Genomic DNA, 20,801 nt, shown 5'->3' with positions numbered 1-20,801 from the left:
ACTGGCCTAAAACGGCTGTCCCACCGCTGCTTTTCTGTTACAAGTTGCCAAGCTAATTCTGCAGATTTTGCCCACTGTTGTCTTATTGCTGGCTCACAACGAAGTGTCTGTACATATGTGTGTCACCAAATTCCTCGTCTTAATTTTGTGATGAGGAGCGGGCTGAGGCCCAAAAGCATTTTCTTCTGCCGAGGTGTTATGTTCACGCACAATTTCTTGCAATGTCATTCCACTAGCGCGCACTTTCTTTAGATGGTGGATGTTAGCCTCGGTAGGAGGTACAACACCTGGATACAAGATGCGAGTATGCATCCTCCTCATTAATTGATGCATCACTTGCTCCTTCATTGTGTGCCATTACAAGACAAATAAAAATGCTCCAAATAGGCGGATGATTCCTTCAACAAACGTAGACAAGAAATAAGAGGCCACCTAACTTCTAATGACTGACCATAACAGACGAGCATTTCTTATGGGTGCACAGCTAATATGGAATGCTACAATGAAGATTCACTAACCTAGTTAATTAAAACGTTCCAAAAAGCACACACACAGACAGTTGTGCGAGGCAACATTCCATTGTCAAATTGGTACAAGCCAGCACTTCTGGTGCGGTGCACAACTTTAAAGGTGTTGACATGCTGTGCCCCACCGCTGTACCAGCCTGAAGGGTACCACAGCACTTTTATTTACGGAACAGAAGTGCAGTATTTGAGCTAACAGAACATTTTATTGATAAAAAAATGACGTCTTAAAATGAATTGGAACTGCTGTGGGTCTACCCATTTCACTGCAGAGGCTGAACAGAGCAGCTTGTTGAGCAGTTCTATAAAAGAATAGAACGAGTGTTCCAAGTAAAGCAGTGGATGCCACTGGGGGTGCCCAGGACGTAGCGGGCTTGTACCCACCAGCTCCCTCCAAACGTGGCTCAGCCGATGGTGGTCCACCTTTTTGGGCACGTGATATGGGTGCGAATCCCACCATTGATTCTGTTGAAATGTGATCACTGAAGTTTTCTGTTTTTGCATGTGTTGGAGAGGCAGACCAAGATTACAGCTCGTAAACCACCTCAAGAAGGACTGCCGTCTTCAACAAGTACACAGGATTTATTTGCCGCACTTGGGTACCGAAAAGACGGTACACTGCCCACAGCTAAGCGCATCACTTTGTAGTGAACTCTTACACCATCAAAGCACGTAGCCCACAGGACACAGATGGTGCACATATCCTTCCTCAAAGTGCACCTTCAAGTGAAACCATTTCCCTGGCTGATGCAACTCTTTCCAACTCCCATGAAGTCCCCTTTCGTGCTAAAAGTGTTGCCCATGAGTAACCATCTTGCTTGCAAATCCCTTGGCAATCACCTAGTTACGCTCGTGCAGGGAAGCGATTTCAACAGAGACTGCCACCATTCGGCTTTGTATACTACCCCAACTTTTTGCGTCAACTACAGAATGGCACAGACTCAAGGACAGGGCCACTGGACAGCACTTAAATGTGCTCCAATGCCTTCAGACGCCGCTCTGATGTGGAAATTTTCATTCTGCTGCCACCCAAGTATGGAAGTAACCATTCCAGTTAGAAACCACCTATTGATCAGTGACATTCTGAGAACCTGTGACTTAATTGTTTCAACAGAGCAGAATAGGCTTCACGGCACTTGGCTCATCTCAACAACAAACCCTGCAAAGCTCTGCTGTACTTATCCAGCATTCAGCCTCGTCCCATCACTGCTTCAACACCCTTAAAAAAGAAGCGCTCACTCCCTGCACACACAACTGAGTGCTCTACTCGTGAGACTCGGGACATCAGGAAGCATCAGTAAAGCACGGATAGCCGGTCTTTGTCTGGCAGGGTACGCAGCCCGCACGAAATATTGGATCAGAGGCAAATCCTGTGCAAAACAACACCGCAAGCAACAAGTGTTCATGACGCCAACAACACTGGGCAAAACAAAACACGAAAGAGCAGATTTCAGACTTTTCCTTTGAAACTGGCCGCACCACCTCACGAGAAAACGCTCCGAGTGCTCTGGCAACACATCTCGAAAACATTTGGCTTAACTTGGCCCTTTTCGTTGCACTTGGACACTCCAGAGTTTCTCTGCTTCTAACACTCGAGTCGCCACTTGGCGCACTCCCTGCCTTTGTCGGCCAATCCGCTCGGCACAACACGTGACGATGATGACCTTGTCGTCAGGCCATTTGTAGAGGTGAGTGTTCAGTAAAGCTGCCCTCACTAGGGGAAAAAAAAAAAAAAGCCCACAGCAGTACAAAAGTGGAAGAACAAAAAAATGAAGACCCCAGTCCACGCAGCGATTCCTTGTCTTGTGGCAGTCCAACACTCCCCCGCTGTCGCTCTGTCGTTCTGTGCTCTGTCTAAGCCAGTAGATAAAACATGACACGGTGCACTCCTGCCTCCACCTCCGACAGAAGACTGCTGCTGTTGTCGCAGCAGCGTCTCTCGACCGCGTCTCACTCCAAACTACTGCTTAAACTAAACCTATTTTAAAGAACACATTAGTTAACTGGATTGAAGCTTATTTGTCACTACGAAAACAATGTGTGCAAATCAATGATACAGCATCGTCACCTGCAAATGTAGGCTCAGGCATCCCGCAAGGATCAGTATTAGGGCCGCTCCTCTTTATCGTCTTTATAAATATTGCTAGTGACATACGCTTAAATATAAAGCTTTTTGCAGATGACTGCATCCTGCATAACGAAATATGCAATTCAAGTGATCAGGCAGACTTAAACACCTTGCTAGCTGTAGTACAAACATGGTGCTCAAAATGGCAGATGACTATAAATTTAAAAAAGCCTGTTACAATGACCGTTACCTGCAAAAAGAATCCCTTGGTTTTCGCTTACAGCATTAACAACCAGCCTTTATCCGTCGTGTCTTCTAACAAATATTTGGGGGTAGTAATCACATCAGATCTTTCGTGGAATGAGCACATAATATGCATTTACAATAAAGCAATGAAGAAACTGAGGCTAACGCGTTTTAAAATTCTTTCTTCCCATGCACGGTTTCTGAATGGAACGCACTACCGGCTCCCATTGTTGACTGCCAGACTGTTTAATCATTTCTTTCTGCACTTTCCAATAAATCATAGCTTTTATAAGTCTTTCCCTGTAAAATCGCGGCACGGAAAAATATCTTGTGCTGATTTTTGTGTAGTTTCTCGTTCGTTGTCTTTCTTGTTAATTTTTGTTTGTTGCCGAAGTGGCAAGGAAAAACATTTTTTTGTGCTGAATCTTGAGCATTTTTTTGTTTATTGTCTTCTAGCTTGTTGATCTGCGCTTGTACCATATGCCCACTCCTGCCGAAGGCCTTGTAACAAGGCTGGCAACACTTGTAAAATAAAAATAAAATAAATAAATGTTCTGTGGCAAATAAACTTCATCAGCACAACGATTCGTCTTCAAAGTATCCCGGAGGACCTGGTATCTCGAAAGTAAAAAGAAATAGGGACGTTTTGCTTCGTGGATGCATGCTATGCATGCTATGTGCAAACGCATCAGGCGTTCTTGGTTTGGCGGCACAAACTATATCATATCATGAGAAAGAAACATACACCTCCACTCACAAGTTGTTCTTTCCCTGTGTTCCAAACACACGCAGTTTAACGTGCAGTACACGCTTGCCAACAGCTATGCTGCAGTGTAGTTGCTTCAATGCTTCTATAGTTGTCTGCAACTTGCGCTTTTCTTTTTGTGCATGACATGCATTGCTGGTATATCATTAATGTATGGAGTGCACCATGGAATGCAGATACAACTAAGGACTCATAGCCGTGTGCGAGATTCACCAATGCCAACCGGTTGCTAGACTGGGTAATCATCACCACCACCCCATGTAGTCTGCAAATTTGTTCCGAGGCGTTACTCCCTGTCTGCCTGCAAGTGTCAAGCCATCAACGGCAGCCAAGAAAGAGCGTTGCTAGAGGAAGTTGTTTTATTGCAGCGCAAGTACTCAGTCAGTTGTAGAAATAAAGAATACCGTCATGCAAAGCACGTTGCTCAGCAATGCCCAGAGCCCCCCCCCCCCCCCCCCCCCCCACTAAAAATAAAATCAGTTAAAGTTCACATGACCCTCTCAGCTGCAGAGACAAACAATGCAGCAGAAGTAGAGAGCTGTTGCTGGCTGCAAACAGTTGTGGTGTCATGCCGGATTCCTCACCATGGGCCTTAGGGTCTTCAATGCATGCTGGCATCGCTCCCACATGTGCACTTCTGGAACACTCTCATTGTGCGATGAACAGCCACAAATACATCAGGGTTATTGTTTTTACAAACCTGCCTGTTACCCACCTTAGTGTGCAGACTCACCAGCATGCCATCAGGTCTACGCAGAAAGTGCGAAGGCTCGAACAGGTTGCCGAGGGTGGCTGCTGGGCTTGAATTACCAAATTTTTTCTCAAGCATTTGTACACGGTGGGAAAGACCTGCGCGTGCAAGGAAATGGGCACAAAGATTTCGACAAATGCACACACCTCTGGCAAGGATGTGTCAGGTTATGGATTTTTACTACGCGGGCAAAAATACACAAGAAAGGCAGGAGAGCAGTTATTTTTCATTGGCCCTTTACAGCTATGATTTTGGGTGGAGACAGCACCATTCCCACTATATCGCATTCAGTTAAGTTCTTGTTCATCTGCTGTGCACCACCTTCTCTTAGAAAGTAATTTTGGCAACCTCTTCTCCGTTAATTTTTAATTCACATGATTGATGGTTGTTAGTCACTTATTATACTTTTTTTCTTTTCCATTGCCTGGAAGCATTTTGTAAAATTATTGTAATATCTGCCAGTGTGGGCATATTTTAAAACAAGGCAAAGCAAAAAAAAATGAAAACCGTAGTGTGAAATTGTCAGAGGAATCAAGTTTCTCAATTGCTGGGTCAGTTTTTAATGCTTTCGGTCATCCTGTGTTTTTCAGCATGAACGTTACACACGTGCGATGGCTTCAAAGTCTTTTCTAAACGTGCATATCAATGATGGCACGGTCACTTGTAATGTTGCCAGGAGGGCTCTTGGAGCCCACAGTGTTGGCCCAGGTAGAGCAGTGGTATGTCCAGTTCATTCCCACTTATATTCACAACTAGACAGTGCTGGTAGCACACAAAGTTTGCATTCATCGCTACAGCACAGTTATTCACACAAATGAGACAGAACGGAGAGAACGTCATCCTGGGAGGCTTTTCTCTTTTTTTTCCATAAGTCTGTTATTTAGTGTTAAGAAAATTGTACAGTGAAAGCTCATTAACCCTTTCAGCCTTGGTGGTGTCAATTGACGCTGTCACATAAAAGTTCGCCTAGCGCATCGAGAACGAAACCAAAACTGGTAGTTTTTTGGGGAATTGCCCTTCAATGATGCCTATTGCGGTAGATATCAGGGTGCTTTCTTTTTAATGGAGCTACACGCTACAAAAAAGAAAAAGCTCTGGTGAAGTCGAAATTATGACACCGAAGCTGAAATAAAAAAAAATGCCGGCCTCAGTTTTTTCCTAATCTTGTAAATCAATAAATACGGGCACAACGGAGCCCACTTTTTGCAGGTTCATGCAGTCATAATGCTTAGGAAAATGTGAAAAAGTGATGTACTTGCTGAAAATACTTTTTTTAATTCGCAGATGTCCTAATTAATTGCCTCATTAATAAATCAGTTATTACTTAAACTTCCAGCTCTATTTTTGGTTTGTGTGCTTATGGAACCCTAAAATTTAGGAAAACACTATTTTGCTTGAAGTAAAAAAATCAGGGCTGAAAGGGTTAATTTGAAATTCAATAACTCGAATTTACGGAAAATTCAAACTGTAAAATTTGGTCCGGCGAAGCCTCCATATAATCTATGCATAAAGAAGCCAGTGGAATTGAGTGCAACTAGGCTCTGCCACGAATAATTCGAACTACGTGCCACCACGCTGGAACCTCAACACCTACCACACAGCCAGAGAAATGAACCCTACGGTTACACTCAAGGCTGCGTAGAATGGAGAAGGCAAAACAGGTTAATACCAATCTATATGATGGGTTTCTTGGAAGATGCATTTTTTGCGAACTACGTCGATGAGGAGTCCAGTGGTGTGCTAACAGGTGAGGGCATCATATCTCAGGTCACAAGTGCAGAGCCTGCGGGTGCCGTTGACAGCAAGGATGAAGATGGAGCATGCTGCATCTGTCCGGTTCCAAGTTGCGGCTGGATGAAATGCTGCCAGTGTCTCCTTCAGTTTGCAAGCTGGCAAAGACCAGGCTTTCTGCTACACTTCTTAAAGCAAAAAGTGCTGGCTATCGCCTTTATGGACAAAAGGCAGGTTGCAATCACGGGATATTCTAAGCATGATGTGCCGACATGCCCCGTGGCACCTAAACTTCAGTGTACTGTCATATCTTGTCACATTTATTAGTTCAAACTGCCACTAATTTGAACTCATATGGCGTCCTCTTGTGGTTTACATTAACGAGCTTTTCCTCTAAAAAAACTGGAGCAGGGAACCATGGTGTGGATTTTGAACAGAGCAAACCGAGGGACCATCCCACTGCATGAAGATGGGAAGCCGGGTTGAGAGAGCAGAGAAAATTTACGCCCACCTCCCCTCGCGGGAACCCCGGTGTGATGCGACGCTGAGGGGGGTTCAAGCGCAAGCGGAGAGCAACCGTCGACCGAAAGGCCGCCGGAGAGCGGCACACCGGTTATATGCGCAGCGCCGCCCACCGGCGGAGTGAGAGCGCGCTGGGCCGCACACCCGCAGATGTTGAGAGAGAGTGTTCGCTCTCACCTGGGCACGCACCGGCGCCAGTGCGTCTGCGGCGGCTATGACACAACACAATCCACTTTAATCGAATCGAATCCAATCCAATGCCCCTCGCGAGAGAGTGTTCGCTATCGGAGAGGAGAGGGGGTGAGCGAAGGAGAGTGCGGACGCCGCCGCCGCTGACGGACGCACGCAGGAAGGACAGGGCCACCAACAAGAGATGCTCTCAGCGTCGCATCTAATAATATAGCCACCAGTGGGGATGTGTGGGTGTACACACACAAGACGGAATCTTCACCGAATACATATCTCCCCCAAACCCTCAAAGCTGACATCGAGCACTCTGTGGGAATGCATTTTCCATGAACGAAAAACGATAACCCCACACTGGTGATAGTTGTCAGTGACTTCAGTGCGGGCGTCACCAAACCAGACATGCAGTGGTCCATCCAGTTTATGTGGAAAGGCTTTTACCTAGAGGAGGCTGGCATGCCAAGCATGCTATGCATGGCCTTTATGAACCCGCAGCCTAAGTCCCCACAGTTGTATGTCGTCGCATAAGTGGGTGTCTAACAGCCTGGGGATGTTTTTGTTGACAGATGAGCTGAGAAACCCTGCCACCTTGGCCATATACAGCTTCATTGTAAAAACGCAGATGGAAGCCACAGGAAGGTGATGGAAGTGCAAACTGCAAACAATGAGCCTCTGGAATGAGCCCCGTCCATGCACTGTACACTGCAACTCGGTGTGGCCGCTGATTTAAAAGACCACTGGATTTTACAAGTGTGCCACCCTGGTGCTGCCTGCATGTGCAGATGCAGTTGTCCGCTTACACTGAAAATGTGCAACGGGGCTGTCGCGGAAGCTAGCGCGAGTCAAAGCCCCAGAGCCCTAGACGGAGCGATACGATCAGGCTCTCGCTGTACGATGTACTCGACGTGGGAGCTCAGGGTTGCCGTGTCGGGAGAGGGCTGCTGCAGCAGGTCATTCAGCTGGGTGAGCAACCGCGTGGTGCTGCTCCTGACGATGCCACGAGTCTTTCGAAGGCAGTCGATCGGCGAAGCCATGAGGGTGATGCTCCGAAGGGCGATTTCCCGGGTCGGGAGGCACCAAAGATGTCGCGGAAGCTAGTGCGAGTCAAAGCCCCAGAGCCCTAGACGGAGCGATACGTGCTTCTTTATTCGCTGTCCTCGAACCACTCCCGATCCTGATCATGGCGCGTGCTCACTCCCGCTTCGTCCTTCTTTTCTACTTCGTTCTTCTCTGCTGCCACACTAGCATTGATTGTTAGGTGGCACTGGGAAACCAATTTTGCCTGCAGTGTGGAAAGTACAGCACACTTCCCACAGACGTGCGACTCCTCTCTATGTTGCTGCTACAGCCTTTGTCCAGCCTGCTGGGTATTGCCGCGTCTTGCTTGGGAGTCTCTCGATCTAAGGCAGCTTGTCGAGGGAAGCATTCTGGGTGGACGATGCTATCATGCGGGTTGTCATCAACGTGCAGTGGTGGCCCAGCAGGCCCATCTTGTGGGGGAACGTCTTGTGACACACAATGCACACCAAGGGTGTCTCGCTGATGCCCGCGTGGGTGTTCCTCACGTGCTCTTCCAGGACCTCTTTGCGCGAGAAGGACTCCTGACACGTGCCGCAGCCGTACGCTTGCACACCAAGCTCTGTGGGAAGCTTCTTGCGGGCAGTTGGACACGTCTGAGTCGACTGTTTCGGAGGGACGTTATTGCTGAAGAGGTTCACGATCGGATTCACGAGGTTGCAAACGTACGTATTCGTGACGGCCTTCTGCTCGTGCGTCTTTTTGTGCGTGAGCAGATGGCCCGGGTGCGGGAAGCGCCTGTGACAGACGTCGCACTTGAACGGCTTCTCCTTCTTGTGAATCTCCGCGTGGGCCAGCAGGTCGCCCTTGCAGGAGAAGCTCTGCTGACAGATGGTGCACTCGACGGGCTTCTTGCACGCCTGACGCCTTTCGTGGCAGCCCAAGTGCTCTTTGCGAGAGAAGGATCGCTGGCAGACCTTGCAGGTGTACAGAAGCGGACTCGTGTGGCTCTTCCTGTGCAGGTGGAGCTTGGATTTGTTGGTGAAGCGCTGTGGGCAGAGGTCGCACGTGTAGGTGACCCTCCGGGCGTGGCGTCGCTCGTGGGAGTTGCGCTCCTGCTCGGTGGCGAAGTACTTCCTGCAGAATCGGCAGAAGTTGGAGATCTCGTGGGAGGGCTCCACTGCGTACAGGACGAGGCTGCAGTCTTGGGGGCAGCCTTTGGCAGGGGACAGTCGCAGGGTGAATGCCTGCTCCACGTGGATCCCCTCGTGATCCTGGGCATACTTCCTGGGTGGGGCAAAGTGACGGACTGTATTAGTCGCATGTACCACGTGAAGAGAGTCACTCGTTAAGACTGAAAAATAAAGCGCGACTTGGACGACAACACAAACATGTGCATTTACCCGCACATTGCAAAGACTGCAGGCGTGTCAGTCCTTTGGAAAAATGCAAACTTTCTTTGAGCAGATTCGAATTCTTGGCAGGAGTGATAATACAGTGGCGAGAGAGCTCTTGGAAGCGTTTTATATTAAGAAGAAAGGGGAGAAGCGCGTCAGTGATTCATCTGTGATTTGGAGTGCCACCGAGTTTGAGTTCTTGAAAATATCACTTTGATTGTGTCCATAGGTTTGATGCTTTCAATTGAGTGTATCCCAGTGCGCATGCTTCCACGATAAATCTATAAATACGAGACGACACTTCAATAAATGTTCGTTGCAAGTGAGCGCTTGTCCCGCCGTCCTTCTTTGTGTCGCTGTCCAAGCCGCACTCCATTTGCACCAGCTTGCCCATCAGCTGTGTTTAAAGGGTGACTTGTGCACACGATTGAAAACTGATATCAATAGAAACACAGGGTCGCACACTTGCAACCCTGTGGATGTTCAATAAAATAGGTGGGAGATCGCATATCACCAGGGAGAGGAGGGAGGGAGGCTGGGTGGAACTTGAAGCAATCAGAAAATGTCTTTGCATGTCAATTTTCCCAAGAACCTGCCTGGAATTTGTAGACCCAATCAGATACACACTGCATTATTCAATATCTGTTTAGACCACAGTTTTGGAGTACGTACGGTGCAATCATGACAGCTTTTGACAAAGACAGTAATTCAGAGAACGATTTACCCTCGAGTGGCTTCGCGGAGTGGCACAGCCATCAGTTCCACTAGGTTGATGGGCCCGCAAAGATCCAAAACTTAGTGTAGAGTGTTGATTTATATATTGCATCATAGCCAAGGAACATACGAACAATTTGTATATTTTAAAATTCCTAAAATAATATTTTAGCCTCAGTGAAATCGCCTATATACGTTGTGTGTATGCCTTTGTGCATTTTTTGATTATTTGACTAATAAATTGTACATAATTGTACCTTTCACAATACTGCCATTACGTGTTTGGAAGAACAATCTATAAGCTACAATTTCATGTGTAGCAAGGCTAAATGTGTCCACTAGTTCAAGAGAAAAAAACATTTCTGTGGAAGCCCTCAAAATCGGCCATTTTTCCGCCGAAACGGAAGCGTTAATACACACTATTTGCTTCGTATGCACTCCAAAACCAGAAATCACTGTTCGCACATGCCCATATCCTACTCTACCACGAGGTCACCACTTCATTGTCTGGTTCTGACATTACAAACGGGCCAACAAGTCTGCACTTCAACAAAGTTTCCCCACGGCTCAAGCAAAGCATCATGCAATGCACAGTAGCATGTGCATGCAAGGTGAATATCACCCCCCAGAACAACATGTCGAAATTCTCTACCTGGTGTAGGTCCCAGAAATCTCGAGAGAGGAACCCCAGCCTGCTTAACGAAACATTCAAATGTCAACTGGTTACAATCACTATCCTGTGCACCAAATGTTATGATGCCCACATTTGATGAAAAATTGATTCCTACACATGGGTGGGAATCAACATGAAGCCAACCCTCGATTGCATGCCATTCCAAATTTGTCCCTCACAAAGTGCATTTTGAAGTACCGTATTTTCCAGTGTATAAGTCGTGGTTCTTTTCTGAAATCTTATCCACCGGTGCGACTTATGTATGGAATAAATCCGGTTCGTGGCGGCCGCGCTTGGTCTGCGCTCGAAAGTGCCGTGCATTGTCAGCGCTTGTTAAGAGACACAGCTCTACGGCCTAAATGAATCCAAAGCCTACCGCTACGGGGTCCCTCATAGCCCATATGGCGCTTCAGGACGTTAAACCAAAAAAATTAAGCTTTTTCTAGTCAAAAACACGATGACGTGACACGACCGCGCGTCACCTTCTATTACGCACGGTAACTACATTTCAGAAAAAATTCAAAGTGACAGCAAACTGGCTCGCAAAAATCAAATGCAGCTAATACATTCTTATAGAAAGTTCTAGCCTGAAGGAGGGTAAATGTGTGGCTTTTTTGCAAAGTGACAATTTCCGGGCTGCTTTTGTTCGTGTCACTTCTGTCCGCCGTGACACCTTCATTGTATTTATAATTGTGTAGCATCTGTCGTGTCATATTTCTCGCTGACCATGACGCTGCCTGCGAGGCAAATTGCGAAATGTAAGCTGCGTGCAGTTGCATTTATGCAAGAACATGGGAACTGGGCTGTGGGAAGGCAGTTCAAAGTTAGTGAGAAAATTATACGAGACTGGCGCAAAGCCGCCAGCGTGCTCCAGACAATGCAATCGACAAAGAAGGCTACCGTATTTTCGCACGTATAACCCGCACCAAAAATGAGAAAAATTCGATGGCAAAGTAGGGGTGCAGATAATACGCGGGGTTTTCCCTTTAGTGCAGCTTCACGGAAATGCGCGTTGTGCCAGAGTGTGAAGACGGGCTAGCTGGTTCATACTGAAGGCAAAAACCAACGCACAGAAACGGCATGGAAGACGAGAAAGGGACAAACACGGGCATTGCACTGGGCCGTGAAGCTGCCCTGGGCGTTGTGCCGTGAAAATAACCTTTTGCACAACAGTGAGGACTGTTAGGACAGTGAAGCCACTGAGGCTCAAGTGATAACTCTAGCGAGAGCAGTGACACTGAGTGAATTGTGACCTTCACCTTTCAGTCAGTGTATTCTACTCGCTAAATATAGGCTTTTTCTGTGTACATAGTATGGGATGTGTTTTTTGGTACAGCCTTTCCTGTATCAAATGCGGGGAAATAAGTGAGGATTTTTTAGATGCGAAGCATCTCATGCTCGGGGCTGTGTCCCTCCCTCCCTTGTCGCTGTCCGCACTCCCACTGCGCATGCCTGGCCAGGCACTGCTGATAATGATTGTGGCAGGATGCCCTAGGGATTGCCCAACCAAAGAATTCATCACCAGATAGCTTCGCATTCAACCGTTAGCGATTTGGAGGAAGACTGCTTTGATCATTTTGCCTAAATGCCATCTGTAAGTACATGCCATCTGTGTGTACCAATAAGCCATTTTTGAAAAGTTAGTTCTGTCTCTGCTCTGGCAGTATATGCACGTGTCTAGCACTGCTGACCGTGGGATGCATTCACAGGGGGTGACTGACACAAGCATGCACTTTCGCCGCACTTTTTAGCGACCTGATGCGCAATGAGTTTATCTAATTAACAAGTGCATCTTGTACACCAGTACGTCTTATAGACTGGTGTGACTCATATTCGTCTTCTTTTGGAAAAACTGCTGTTTTGTGTTTTGGGGGGTGCGACCTATACAAAGGTGTGCCTTATAGACCAGAAAATACGGTATTTCCCTGCACTGACAAATGAGACGTGTTGATCTCGCAAGGTCACAACATGTTGCTCTACCGTGCTTCCATCAGCACTGCAAAACTGCGAGAGGTGCTTGCTTGACCTTGGCCGAGCTTGAAGGTCAGATGGACACTACCAGGCATTTCCTGTGTTCTACGTGAAACAATAGGCTTTGCTAAAAACTGCATAGACATTTGTCTTTGTACTCTCCGCTAGATCACTGCAATGTTTCTGTACCGGTTGGGTCCACAACTATTTAATTATTGGCCAGTTTCTAATTTAACTCTTTCCTTATGGCGCCATAGGCCATCGGACACGGAGTTCCGATGATTTCAAACGTCCCGTGAAAGCTAAAAACTGCGACTGGCGGACAACGCCATCTGGCGTACTTATTGACAACTGATTTTTTTTATTTTATTATGTTTCGTTGATATTTCGCGTGCAGAGACCGCGCCAAGAGTGAAATCTGAACCTGCGATAGTGGCGAGTTGTGTGAAAATGGCGTCTGCTGTGTTTGGGCTGTATTTATAAACAAAACGGGCTTCCTATCTGATGACTGCGGCTTTACACATTGATGTGTAGGGTCTGGACAACGTACGGTGGGGATATTTTGTCAAATGCGCCGTGTCATATTGTCACGAAGCCAAGGACGACGCAGTTGTCTTGAAGGAGAAACAAGTTTATTGGAGCGAACTTGTGCTCCCCTAACAACTCAAAAGAATACAGAGGCGGCGAAGCAGCGGTCAACAAAGTGACTTGCACAGGCGAGTGTCGTCAAATCGAACGCTGCGGCGTTTGCTCTGCAGGCTTTTATCTTTCGGCGCAAGTGTTTCTGGAACCGTCGATTCACATCCAGAACATTGTAGATCACAAAAGATTATTCTGGGCTAGTGACGTTAGGGCGAAACAGTCTGCTTATCTGAATGTGATAGCCCGTGCGGCATAAAAGTAAAGAATGTAAGACATGCTTCATTTGTAACGCAGACAACACAGCCGGGCGTGGCCCGGCAGTAAAAACAAACAATAAATAAACAAACCCATACATGGTTCGCGGCAATATCGCGTTATCACCTTCATGATAGCCTGGCACTCGTGTCAGATTACCGCTACAAAGCGATGCGCGACCAATCTCAAGAGCGCTGGATTTTTTTTCTGGTTTTTTACCACTAAAGTGAAAAGGATTTTGTGTCAGAACACAAAAAAGTGCTTGGATGCATGACCGACTTACACTCAAGTGGCTTCGAGGAGGGGCACAGCCGTCAGTTCCGCTAGGTTGACGGGCCAACAAAAATGCAAAACTTGGTGTACAGCGATGACATATATATTGAATCATAGCCAAGAAATGTAGAAACAATTTGTATATCTTAGAATTCCTAAAATAATTTCTAGGCTCATTACAATCGCCTATATACGTTGCGTGTATACTTTTTTGTGCATTTTTTTTTATTATTTGACTAATAAACTGTAAGTAATTGAAACCCTTCACGAAACTGCTGTTATGTGTTTGTAAGAGCAATCTATAAGCGAGAATTCTATGCATAGCAATACAAAATGTGTGTCCACTAGCTCCAGAGAAATAGTTTTGTGGAAGCACTCAGAACCGGCCGTTTTTCTGCCATAACGAAACCGTTAATTAGGTCAAACGAGCAATTATGTGGCTTGACCCACCTGCTGTAGGTAGAGAAAGCACAATAGGGGCAGCAGTAGAGCTCCTGGGGCCCTCCAGGTGGCTCCATGGAGTGTTGAATCCTCCAGTGTCGGTCGGCGCTCTCTTTTTTGAAGAAGAACTTGCAGCACATCTCACACGAGGCACCCATTTTGGCAAGGTCGATCTCGACCTCTGAGAAGAGTAGATGGGCAATGGCAAAACAGAAATGGGCATGTACTTGCTAACCGAAGTCATTACAAGGGCACGTGCAGTTTACAATGCCATATTTTTGCTCTGCACTTCCTGAACCAGCGCCTGAGCAAGATGTTCTGCAGCAGCTCAAAGATGAGGTGCTGTACACTGAGGGACGTGGCAGTACTATTAGCTGATGTAAAAAATTACACTTACAGCCATAATGTTTTCACAATTTGAACTACAGTGGAACCCAAATTCTACGACTTTCAAGGGACCGATATATTGTGTTTTATATAAGCCAGAATTAGTTTATGCAATGCTGAACATGTTTGTGTGCCCGCTTGCAGTATTTTGTACTGTGTATATTTGTATTAGGAATAGTCATTTTCTTGTCAATCTTGGCCATCACCTCACAGTTTTCATCACTATAATATTGGATCATAGTTGCATTGTTTCCTGCTCTGACTTCAGGTGGATTATTTGGATACGAGTATGATACTCGACATGCTTGCACAGAATTTTAACGTGGCATGCTTGGTTCATTTTGCTCATCCGACTTCAGCTGATTAACCGGTTTAAAAAATTGATTGTGACTAAAGCATTAATTTATTAATCGGAACGTTAATTGATCAATCGGCCACCCCTAGCATTTATACTACATTTTCACGCATGTTTTATGCACCATATACTAAATACCCATGCCCGTGCACTTGCACATCAAAGAACACAAACGCATCAGATATAGACCAGACAAAAATCACTAAAAATACAACAAAGGTGATGAAGGTGGAACTGTAAGCGGTCACCTACTAAAGGTGCGAGGGATGTGGGGCCAATTAAAGGAAGCTGACCACAGGTGAGGAGCCATCCTTACAACAGGATCCCACAGCCGTACCTTGGTGGCTGCAAATTTTCTTGCTAGATCCATCACAATACGGCCCTAAAGGGACCCCGACAACAAAATACACCATAGTTAAATTTGAAAGAACTAGCCTTTTGTAAATCACTGAGCTGTGTTCCAGCCACGAAGGACATTGTTGTAATAAATAGAATTAACAAATAAATCGAATTAACAATCAGGTGATGCAATCACATGGAACTAGACGCCCCACTACCATTGTCCGGCCATGCTTCTTGGAAGTGGATGACGTCGGCGGCAGCCAATCTCACAAACAAGATTCTGTGGTGTCGTGGAGATTTTGCCCGAAAGTGTCTAAGGAGTTATCACTGCTTCAGCTGCGTTCATTAATGTCTCGATTGTTTCTTTGAAGTTTGTGATAAAACTGGTATCATTGTAACTGGGACAAAGACGTCTGTTTAATGAACCAAGCTTGTGCACTCTGTTCATGGCCCCTTAAACTGTTTTTGATCAGTCAGCTGTTCCGTTGTCAGGCCAGATTAAACACCTTGAATGGAAACATGCACATACACAGGCTGTTCCTTTACATTGCCTCACTGAACAGCACACGGCATGTGGTGCCTGTAACGGCCCACGTACTTGTGCAAGGCCAGTAATTCAAACATGCTGACCAAAGCATGCAGAGTAGCAAGAGTGGCCGACATCCTACCTGAAACAGTAGTGTCCGTTTGGCACCCCACACTGGAAGTGGAAAACACGAGGCCCTTCCAAACGACATCCTCGAATCCATGATAATACTGACACTGTACATCTGAAGAACAAAAAAATACAAAACACAAATGTTGATTTGAATCTCCCGCCCTGAGGCCGCTTCTACGAGTCTCGCGGAGAAGCATGCAGATGGCGCCACGCGGCCGCCTAAAGGCAGAAATGCTTCCAACTCGTTCGCGCCTCTCCAAACACACAGAAACATCCCCCTCGCGAGGAGCACGATCAAATGCAGAGCATTTCCGGGGGCGCACGACGTTAAGTAGTTTGCGTTACGTTAATGTTGTTGCATTTGTGGCAACTGCTGACGAGAGAGCGCTCGTCAGCAGTAATTTGAATGAGTCAACGATATAAGGCGCGTTTGTAGCGTCCCAATCTGTGTCGGCTTTGTGGCGCAGTGGATAGAGCACCATGCACATTGCGTTCTGCCCGCAGGGTCGAGGGATCGAAACCTGGCGCCGAATAGTATTTTCTTTTATGTAGTGTAGGGGGAGGGGTGCGGACAAGGACGGTGCGGACCACGACGGGACAACGCAGGTGACATCGTGAGTTACTGAAATGCTCTGCATTTAAAAGCACAAACACTCAACACAGACGTGTCCGTAAAAATAGGTCGGCAGTGCACGTACCTTTGTCAGCGGTACGGACGGCAGCCCGTGTTGCTACAGTTCGGGTGCGGTGAACTGCAGCCCTACACAGTTGGTGAGAAAAGGCAGGACTGTAGGGTAAAAAAAAAGAAGGGGGAAAATGCGTCAGTGAACCGTCGAGTGTTTTTAGGTGACAACAAATAGCGTTTGTAAGCGTGGGGTGTGGAGTTGTGTAAAAAGGCGAAATAAATGCATCTTCCGCATCCAGTAGTAGTTTAGCTGTTTCGAGTAACGCAAAACAAAATGCAAAACTCACCGCAAACGAGCGTCACTGGCAGTGGCGTCACACTTCACCACTAAAGGCCTCTGGGTTTCCATGCCTTCGCACTGACGTTCACCCCAACCCAGTTCTCCAAGGGCAAGTCAGGTCCCACTCGTCCCTGCAGTTCACAAAGAACAAGTGGTGCGCGCTCTTTCCACAAATGGCAGCACGAAAAAGTGCATGTATAGGTGGTATTCGTTGAAAAGTTTAGCTGTCAATTTCGTCACTTGGCAACACTGGAAATGGCCACAGACACGGCTGATGCGCCATGGACATGGCGTGGCCTGGGCCACTGCGCCCGCATGCTGAAGAGAAAAAAAAACACTGGCGTGCATTGTCTGCTCCGTTTCAACCCGATTCTCAATGGTGGTGTCAACAGAGTTGTTATTAATCACACCCATAGTGGACTCGAGGCAATACTTTGCGTTCGGTGAGATAGAGTTTGTAACGTGCAACACAGTCATGTGCTTAGCACGGACAAGTACCGCCATTCCGCGGAGCCCAACATAACCAGTGACGGCGCACTAATACGGTTGCCTGCATGTGCGCCTCGCCAGTGAATACAAGCAATAGGTATAGACCGACTTATTTCACAGCACGATGTCAAAGAAATGCACTGATGCCAGAGTCAGGAACGACTGTTGTCAAAGTAATGGCATCTGCAAATTGTAAGCATTAAGAGTCACGTGGCATACGTTATCTGCTCCTGTCTTAGTTGTTTTGAAACACCAACCTTTTGTGATGTGTGCATTCTCGATTTCCTCAAATGACTTGAAATCTAAGGTTTTAACTATGAACCTCAAACGACTTCTGGTTACAAGCTAACGTCACCATTAAGGAACACTAACCACATGTAGCGACAGCAACGAGCGACGTGAAAAATTAAATCAAATGGGTGCAGAAAACAGATGGTGTGGGCAACATTTACCAGTGAAAAAATTTATACACAAGCTGCCAGGGGCGACAGTGATGGGCCGTCGCCATCACTTGCCCTTCATGTGGGCCGAAATGATTTAATCTCCCAACATCATATTTAGTGAACGTTCTTTCCTTTAGATGACAAACTTTGCAAAAGTGTAAGAAGAAGAAGATGAAAACTTTATTTTTGCAAGGATCCCCTAGTCCGGAGCTCCCGGGATAGCCGACAGGGCCTTCTCTGCGCGTTCAATGAGTGTTCTTTGCACTTCCGCGCTAGAGTCGGCCAGCCTTCTTTCCCATGAAGTGGGGGTAGGATTGGGTATGGGGGAAAGGTTAGGGTACAAGGCATGTTGACCAAGGCATGTTGCAGAAGTGTAACATGGGCATTTTTTTTTGTAAATAAGCATGTGCATTACCATCACTACCTCTCGTTCATTCAGAAAATTAGTCTCGGACAACTTGAAGATTTTACTAATAAGTGCTTAAAAAGAGCTATAGAACCTATCAAAAAATGCTGAAAAATACCACTGCAGAAGCTCCCTCTTTAAGTGTCGTGGGAAAAAGCATTGTGAAAATTGACCTCACTATAGATTTTGCCCGAGTAGTCTTAATCATTCTAAATTTAATGAGCAGGCAATTAGAGGATGCCTTTTATGCCACTAAGGTGCAATGACACCAGTCCAAAGGCTGACCATGACTGTGCAAACAGAGGTGCAAAAACAAGGAGGGTTGGTAACGCACAGTCCAAACTCCAAACAAATTTCCTTGCACCTCTATGCCAGCCTGCATGATCCAAATTATAAGTACCGTGATGCTGCCATTGAGCAAGTCAATTTTTTTTTGTCGTTGAGCACGGGCCAGTGAGGGGATCTCACATATTAATCACTGAAGTAATTCATTAGCCCCCGCCTCCCGTAACTTCACATACAAGTTGTGTCAAGCCATACACGGTTTCTTGCACTGATAAAAAAATGGCAGCATCTCCACTCCGTGGAGGATGTCGAGGGTGCGGAGTACGGGGACTCGAAATGACATCCCATTTGCGCCCCGACCGTCATTTGATTTCGGGCCGTGAGTTGCACCTTGATTATTCCCTAAATGAAACTGCAACTCACGGCTCAAATCGAATTTCACTTGATGGTGGTGTGCGCACGGATGGATGCGGACAGACATGGGAGGTCCTAGGGTACTCCGCACCGTTACAGGCGAGGGAGTAAGCCGTTTGACTATCGGGTACTAACTCACGGTCATAGCCCAATGGGTAAGACGACTGACACTAACTCTGTCTGGTCTCCCAGACGCAGGCTCGAATCCTGCCGGTGCCTGTGGTACTTTTTGCGATTGTAAATGTGATGCGCACGGACGTGGACAGACATTGTGCAGTCCTAAGGTACTCCGCACCTAAAAAAGGGTATACTACCACATGTTAGTCAGTGTATTGCTGTGAAATCATAGGTGGGAAACCGTACACCCCATGTTTAGCACATCACACTAACCTTTTCCCTTGCTAAGTTTTAGTACACTGGTCAGTCAACTGATGGAATTCGTATTAGCATGGCAAAGCTTTCTACACTTGTGGGAGCAGAAAAACCTCCGTCAGGTTTGCCTTCCGACATCGTGATCCAACGGAATAACAACCGACCTTATGCCTCAAGCGGGGAACAGGGAGCCAACCACAGCTCACGCTTCAGGAATTTGTCCGTGCGTGTTCTAGCTGGCATGCACTCTCCCACCACCTCGTATTTCTTTTTATTAAACGCCTTATTATTGTGGGTCACAACAAAAACTGAGATGGAGATAAAATCGATTATTTCTTATTGATAAACAAAAAGAAAACAAAGGGAAGTCTTTTTCCTGTTCCTTTAAGCGCACTATGCATTCCCAGGCAAAAATATGCAACTGGTTTTCAGTTAGGATCAGCTGATACCACCCGGTCCCACAGAATATTAGCTGGTCGCGATTGGAAATCAACTGGTCCCAGTTGGGAGCTAGATGGTGGTCCCATCCAGTGTCAGTGTCACGTGGCTCTAGTCCCAACAAAGAGAAAATTTGGTAGCTGGTGCCAGCTGGCTTACGTTAAATTCCAACTGGCACCAGCTGGTCCCAGGTGGGACCAGCTGGGGAACAACTGGTCCCAACTGGCACCAAAAGGTGAACAGCTTGGAATCAGCTGGTCCCAACTAGCTACGGACTGGGTTTGCTACCATGCTTATATCTTGGTGAAAAGAAGAAAAAAACGTACGCTCATTTTACTACATCGCAAGAAAAACGTGAGCCTATTGTCTTATATGTGTTACCTTACTGAGAATTACCTCATTTTCCCGTTTAATTTGCGCACAGATGTGGTTTATGATCCGATCGCTCGAGGCGAAACCAAAATGCAAACGACATCCCACAAAGCTTCACCGAAACAGGCGTTATCCTAAACGACCTTCTCAATCACAAGGAAATGATTGTGAACCTACTATTGTGCAAGGAAACCAGACAAACGTTTGCTTATTCAAGAATGCGCGAGCAAATAAAACGTTACCCGGCAGGCTTAAGAAGACGTTCAACGTTAGTCTCCGGTTTATGACCAACATTTCAAAGGCCTGCAGCAGGGCAACGTGCCTCTTGCAACATCGTATGAAGTTTCGATATGAATGAGAACAACTTGGAGCAGAGGCATTCATTCAGACTGCAGAAACGGCACGACAACGCTCGATTTAGAAAGCAAGCGTGAAAAGCAAACAAACCATGCCCTCTTTCCAGAGTCTGGTCTACAGTGTTGTTAGGTCGCAAAAGAAATGGGTAGAGCATGTGTCCATGATGTGTTTTCCCTTACCTCTGTTCATGCGCGCCGTTCATTTGCGCTTGAGTCCAAGAACGTCGTTCTATGCTTTTGCTGATCAAACGCGCGGTCGACAGTCCGTATTTCGACCATAGACGACGAAAGGTACAGTACATCAGTCGTGGATGTCGACAGGCAAAAAGAGTGAGACGGATA

At 46.6% G+C, this 20,801-nt stretch overlaps 1 protein-coding gene across 3 annotated transcripts; it reads right to left on the bottom strand.

The window, feature by feature from the left end:
* Positions 1–4,101: 4,101 nt before the first annotated feature.
* LOC144142390 (uncharacterized) lies at positions 4,102–20,781 on the bottom strand. Of its 3 annotated transcripts, none has more exons than XM_077673871.1 (6): positions 20,640–20,781; positions 16,892–17,015; positions 16,618–16,706; positions 15,930–16,031; positions 14,187–14,358; positions 4,102–9,098 (listed from the first exon to the last, which is right to left on the bottom strand). In XM_077673871.1, the coding sequence occupies exons 2-6, from the start codon at positions 16,951–16,953 to the stop codon at positions 8,195–8,197; spliced, it is 1,329 nt and encodes a 442-aa protein (XP_077529997.1). In that variant the 5' UTR covers positions 16,954–17,015; positions 20,640–20,781; the 3' UTR covers positions 4,102–8,194. The 3 variants fall into 3 exon arrangements, with proteins under 3 accessions (XP_077529997.1, XP_077529998.1, XP_077529999.1); XM_077673872.1 differs by lacking the exon at positions 20,640–20,781 and adding an exon at positions 20,551–20,624; XM_077673873.1 differs by lacking the exon at positions 20,640–20,781 and adding an exon at positions 19,458–19,518.
* Between the last annotated feature and the right edge of the window lie 20 nt (positions 20,782–20,801).

This window comes from Haemaphysalis longicornis, unplaced genomic scaffold (assembly GCF_048455015.1).
Source record: "Haemaphysalis longicornis isolate Haplotype H1 unplaced genomic scaffold, Haemaphysalis longicornis Haplotype H1 scaffold_6, whole genome shotgun sequence".
In the NCBI taxonomy this organism is placed as follows: Eukaryota; Metazoa; Arthropoda; class Arachnida; order Ixodida; family Ixodidae; genus Haemaphysalis; species Haemaphysalis longicornis.
This window is presented reverse-complemented; position numbering and strand designations above follow the sequence as displayed.

Excerpts from the sequence above, each read along its gene's own strand:
- LOC144142390 (XM_077673871.1), bottom strand. The coding sequence starts at position 16,953 with ATGGAAACCCAGAGGCCTTTAGTGGTGAAGTGTGACGCCACTGCCAGT. Across the intron at positions 14,359-15,929 it reads AACGGACACTACTGTTTCAG|AGGTCGAGATCGACCTTGCC; the intron begins GTAGGATGTCGG and ends TACTCTTCTCAG. Across the intron at positions 9,099-14,186 it reads GCTTTCTCTACCTACAGCAG|GAAGTATGCCCAGGATCACG; the intron begins GTGGGTCAAGCC and ends TGCCCCACCCAG.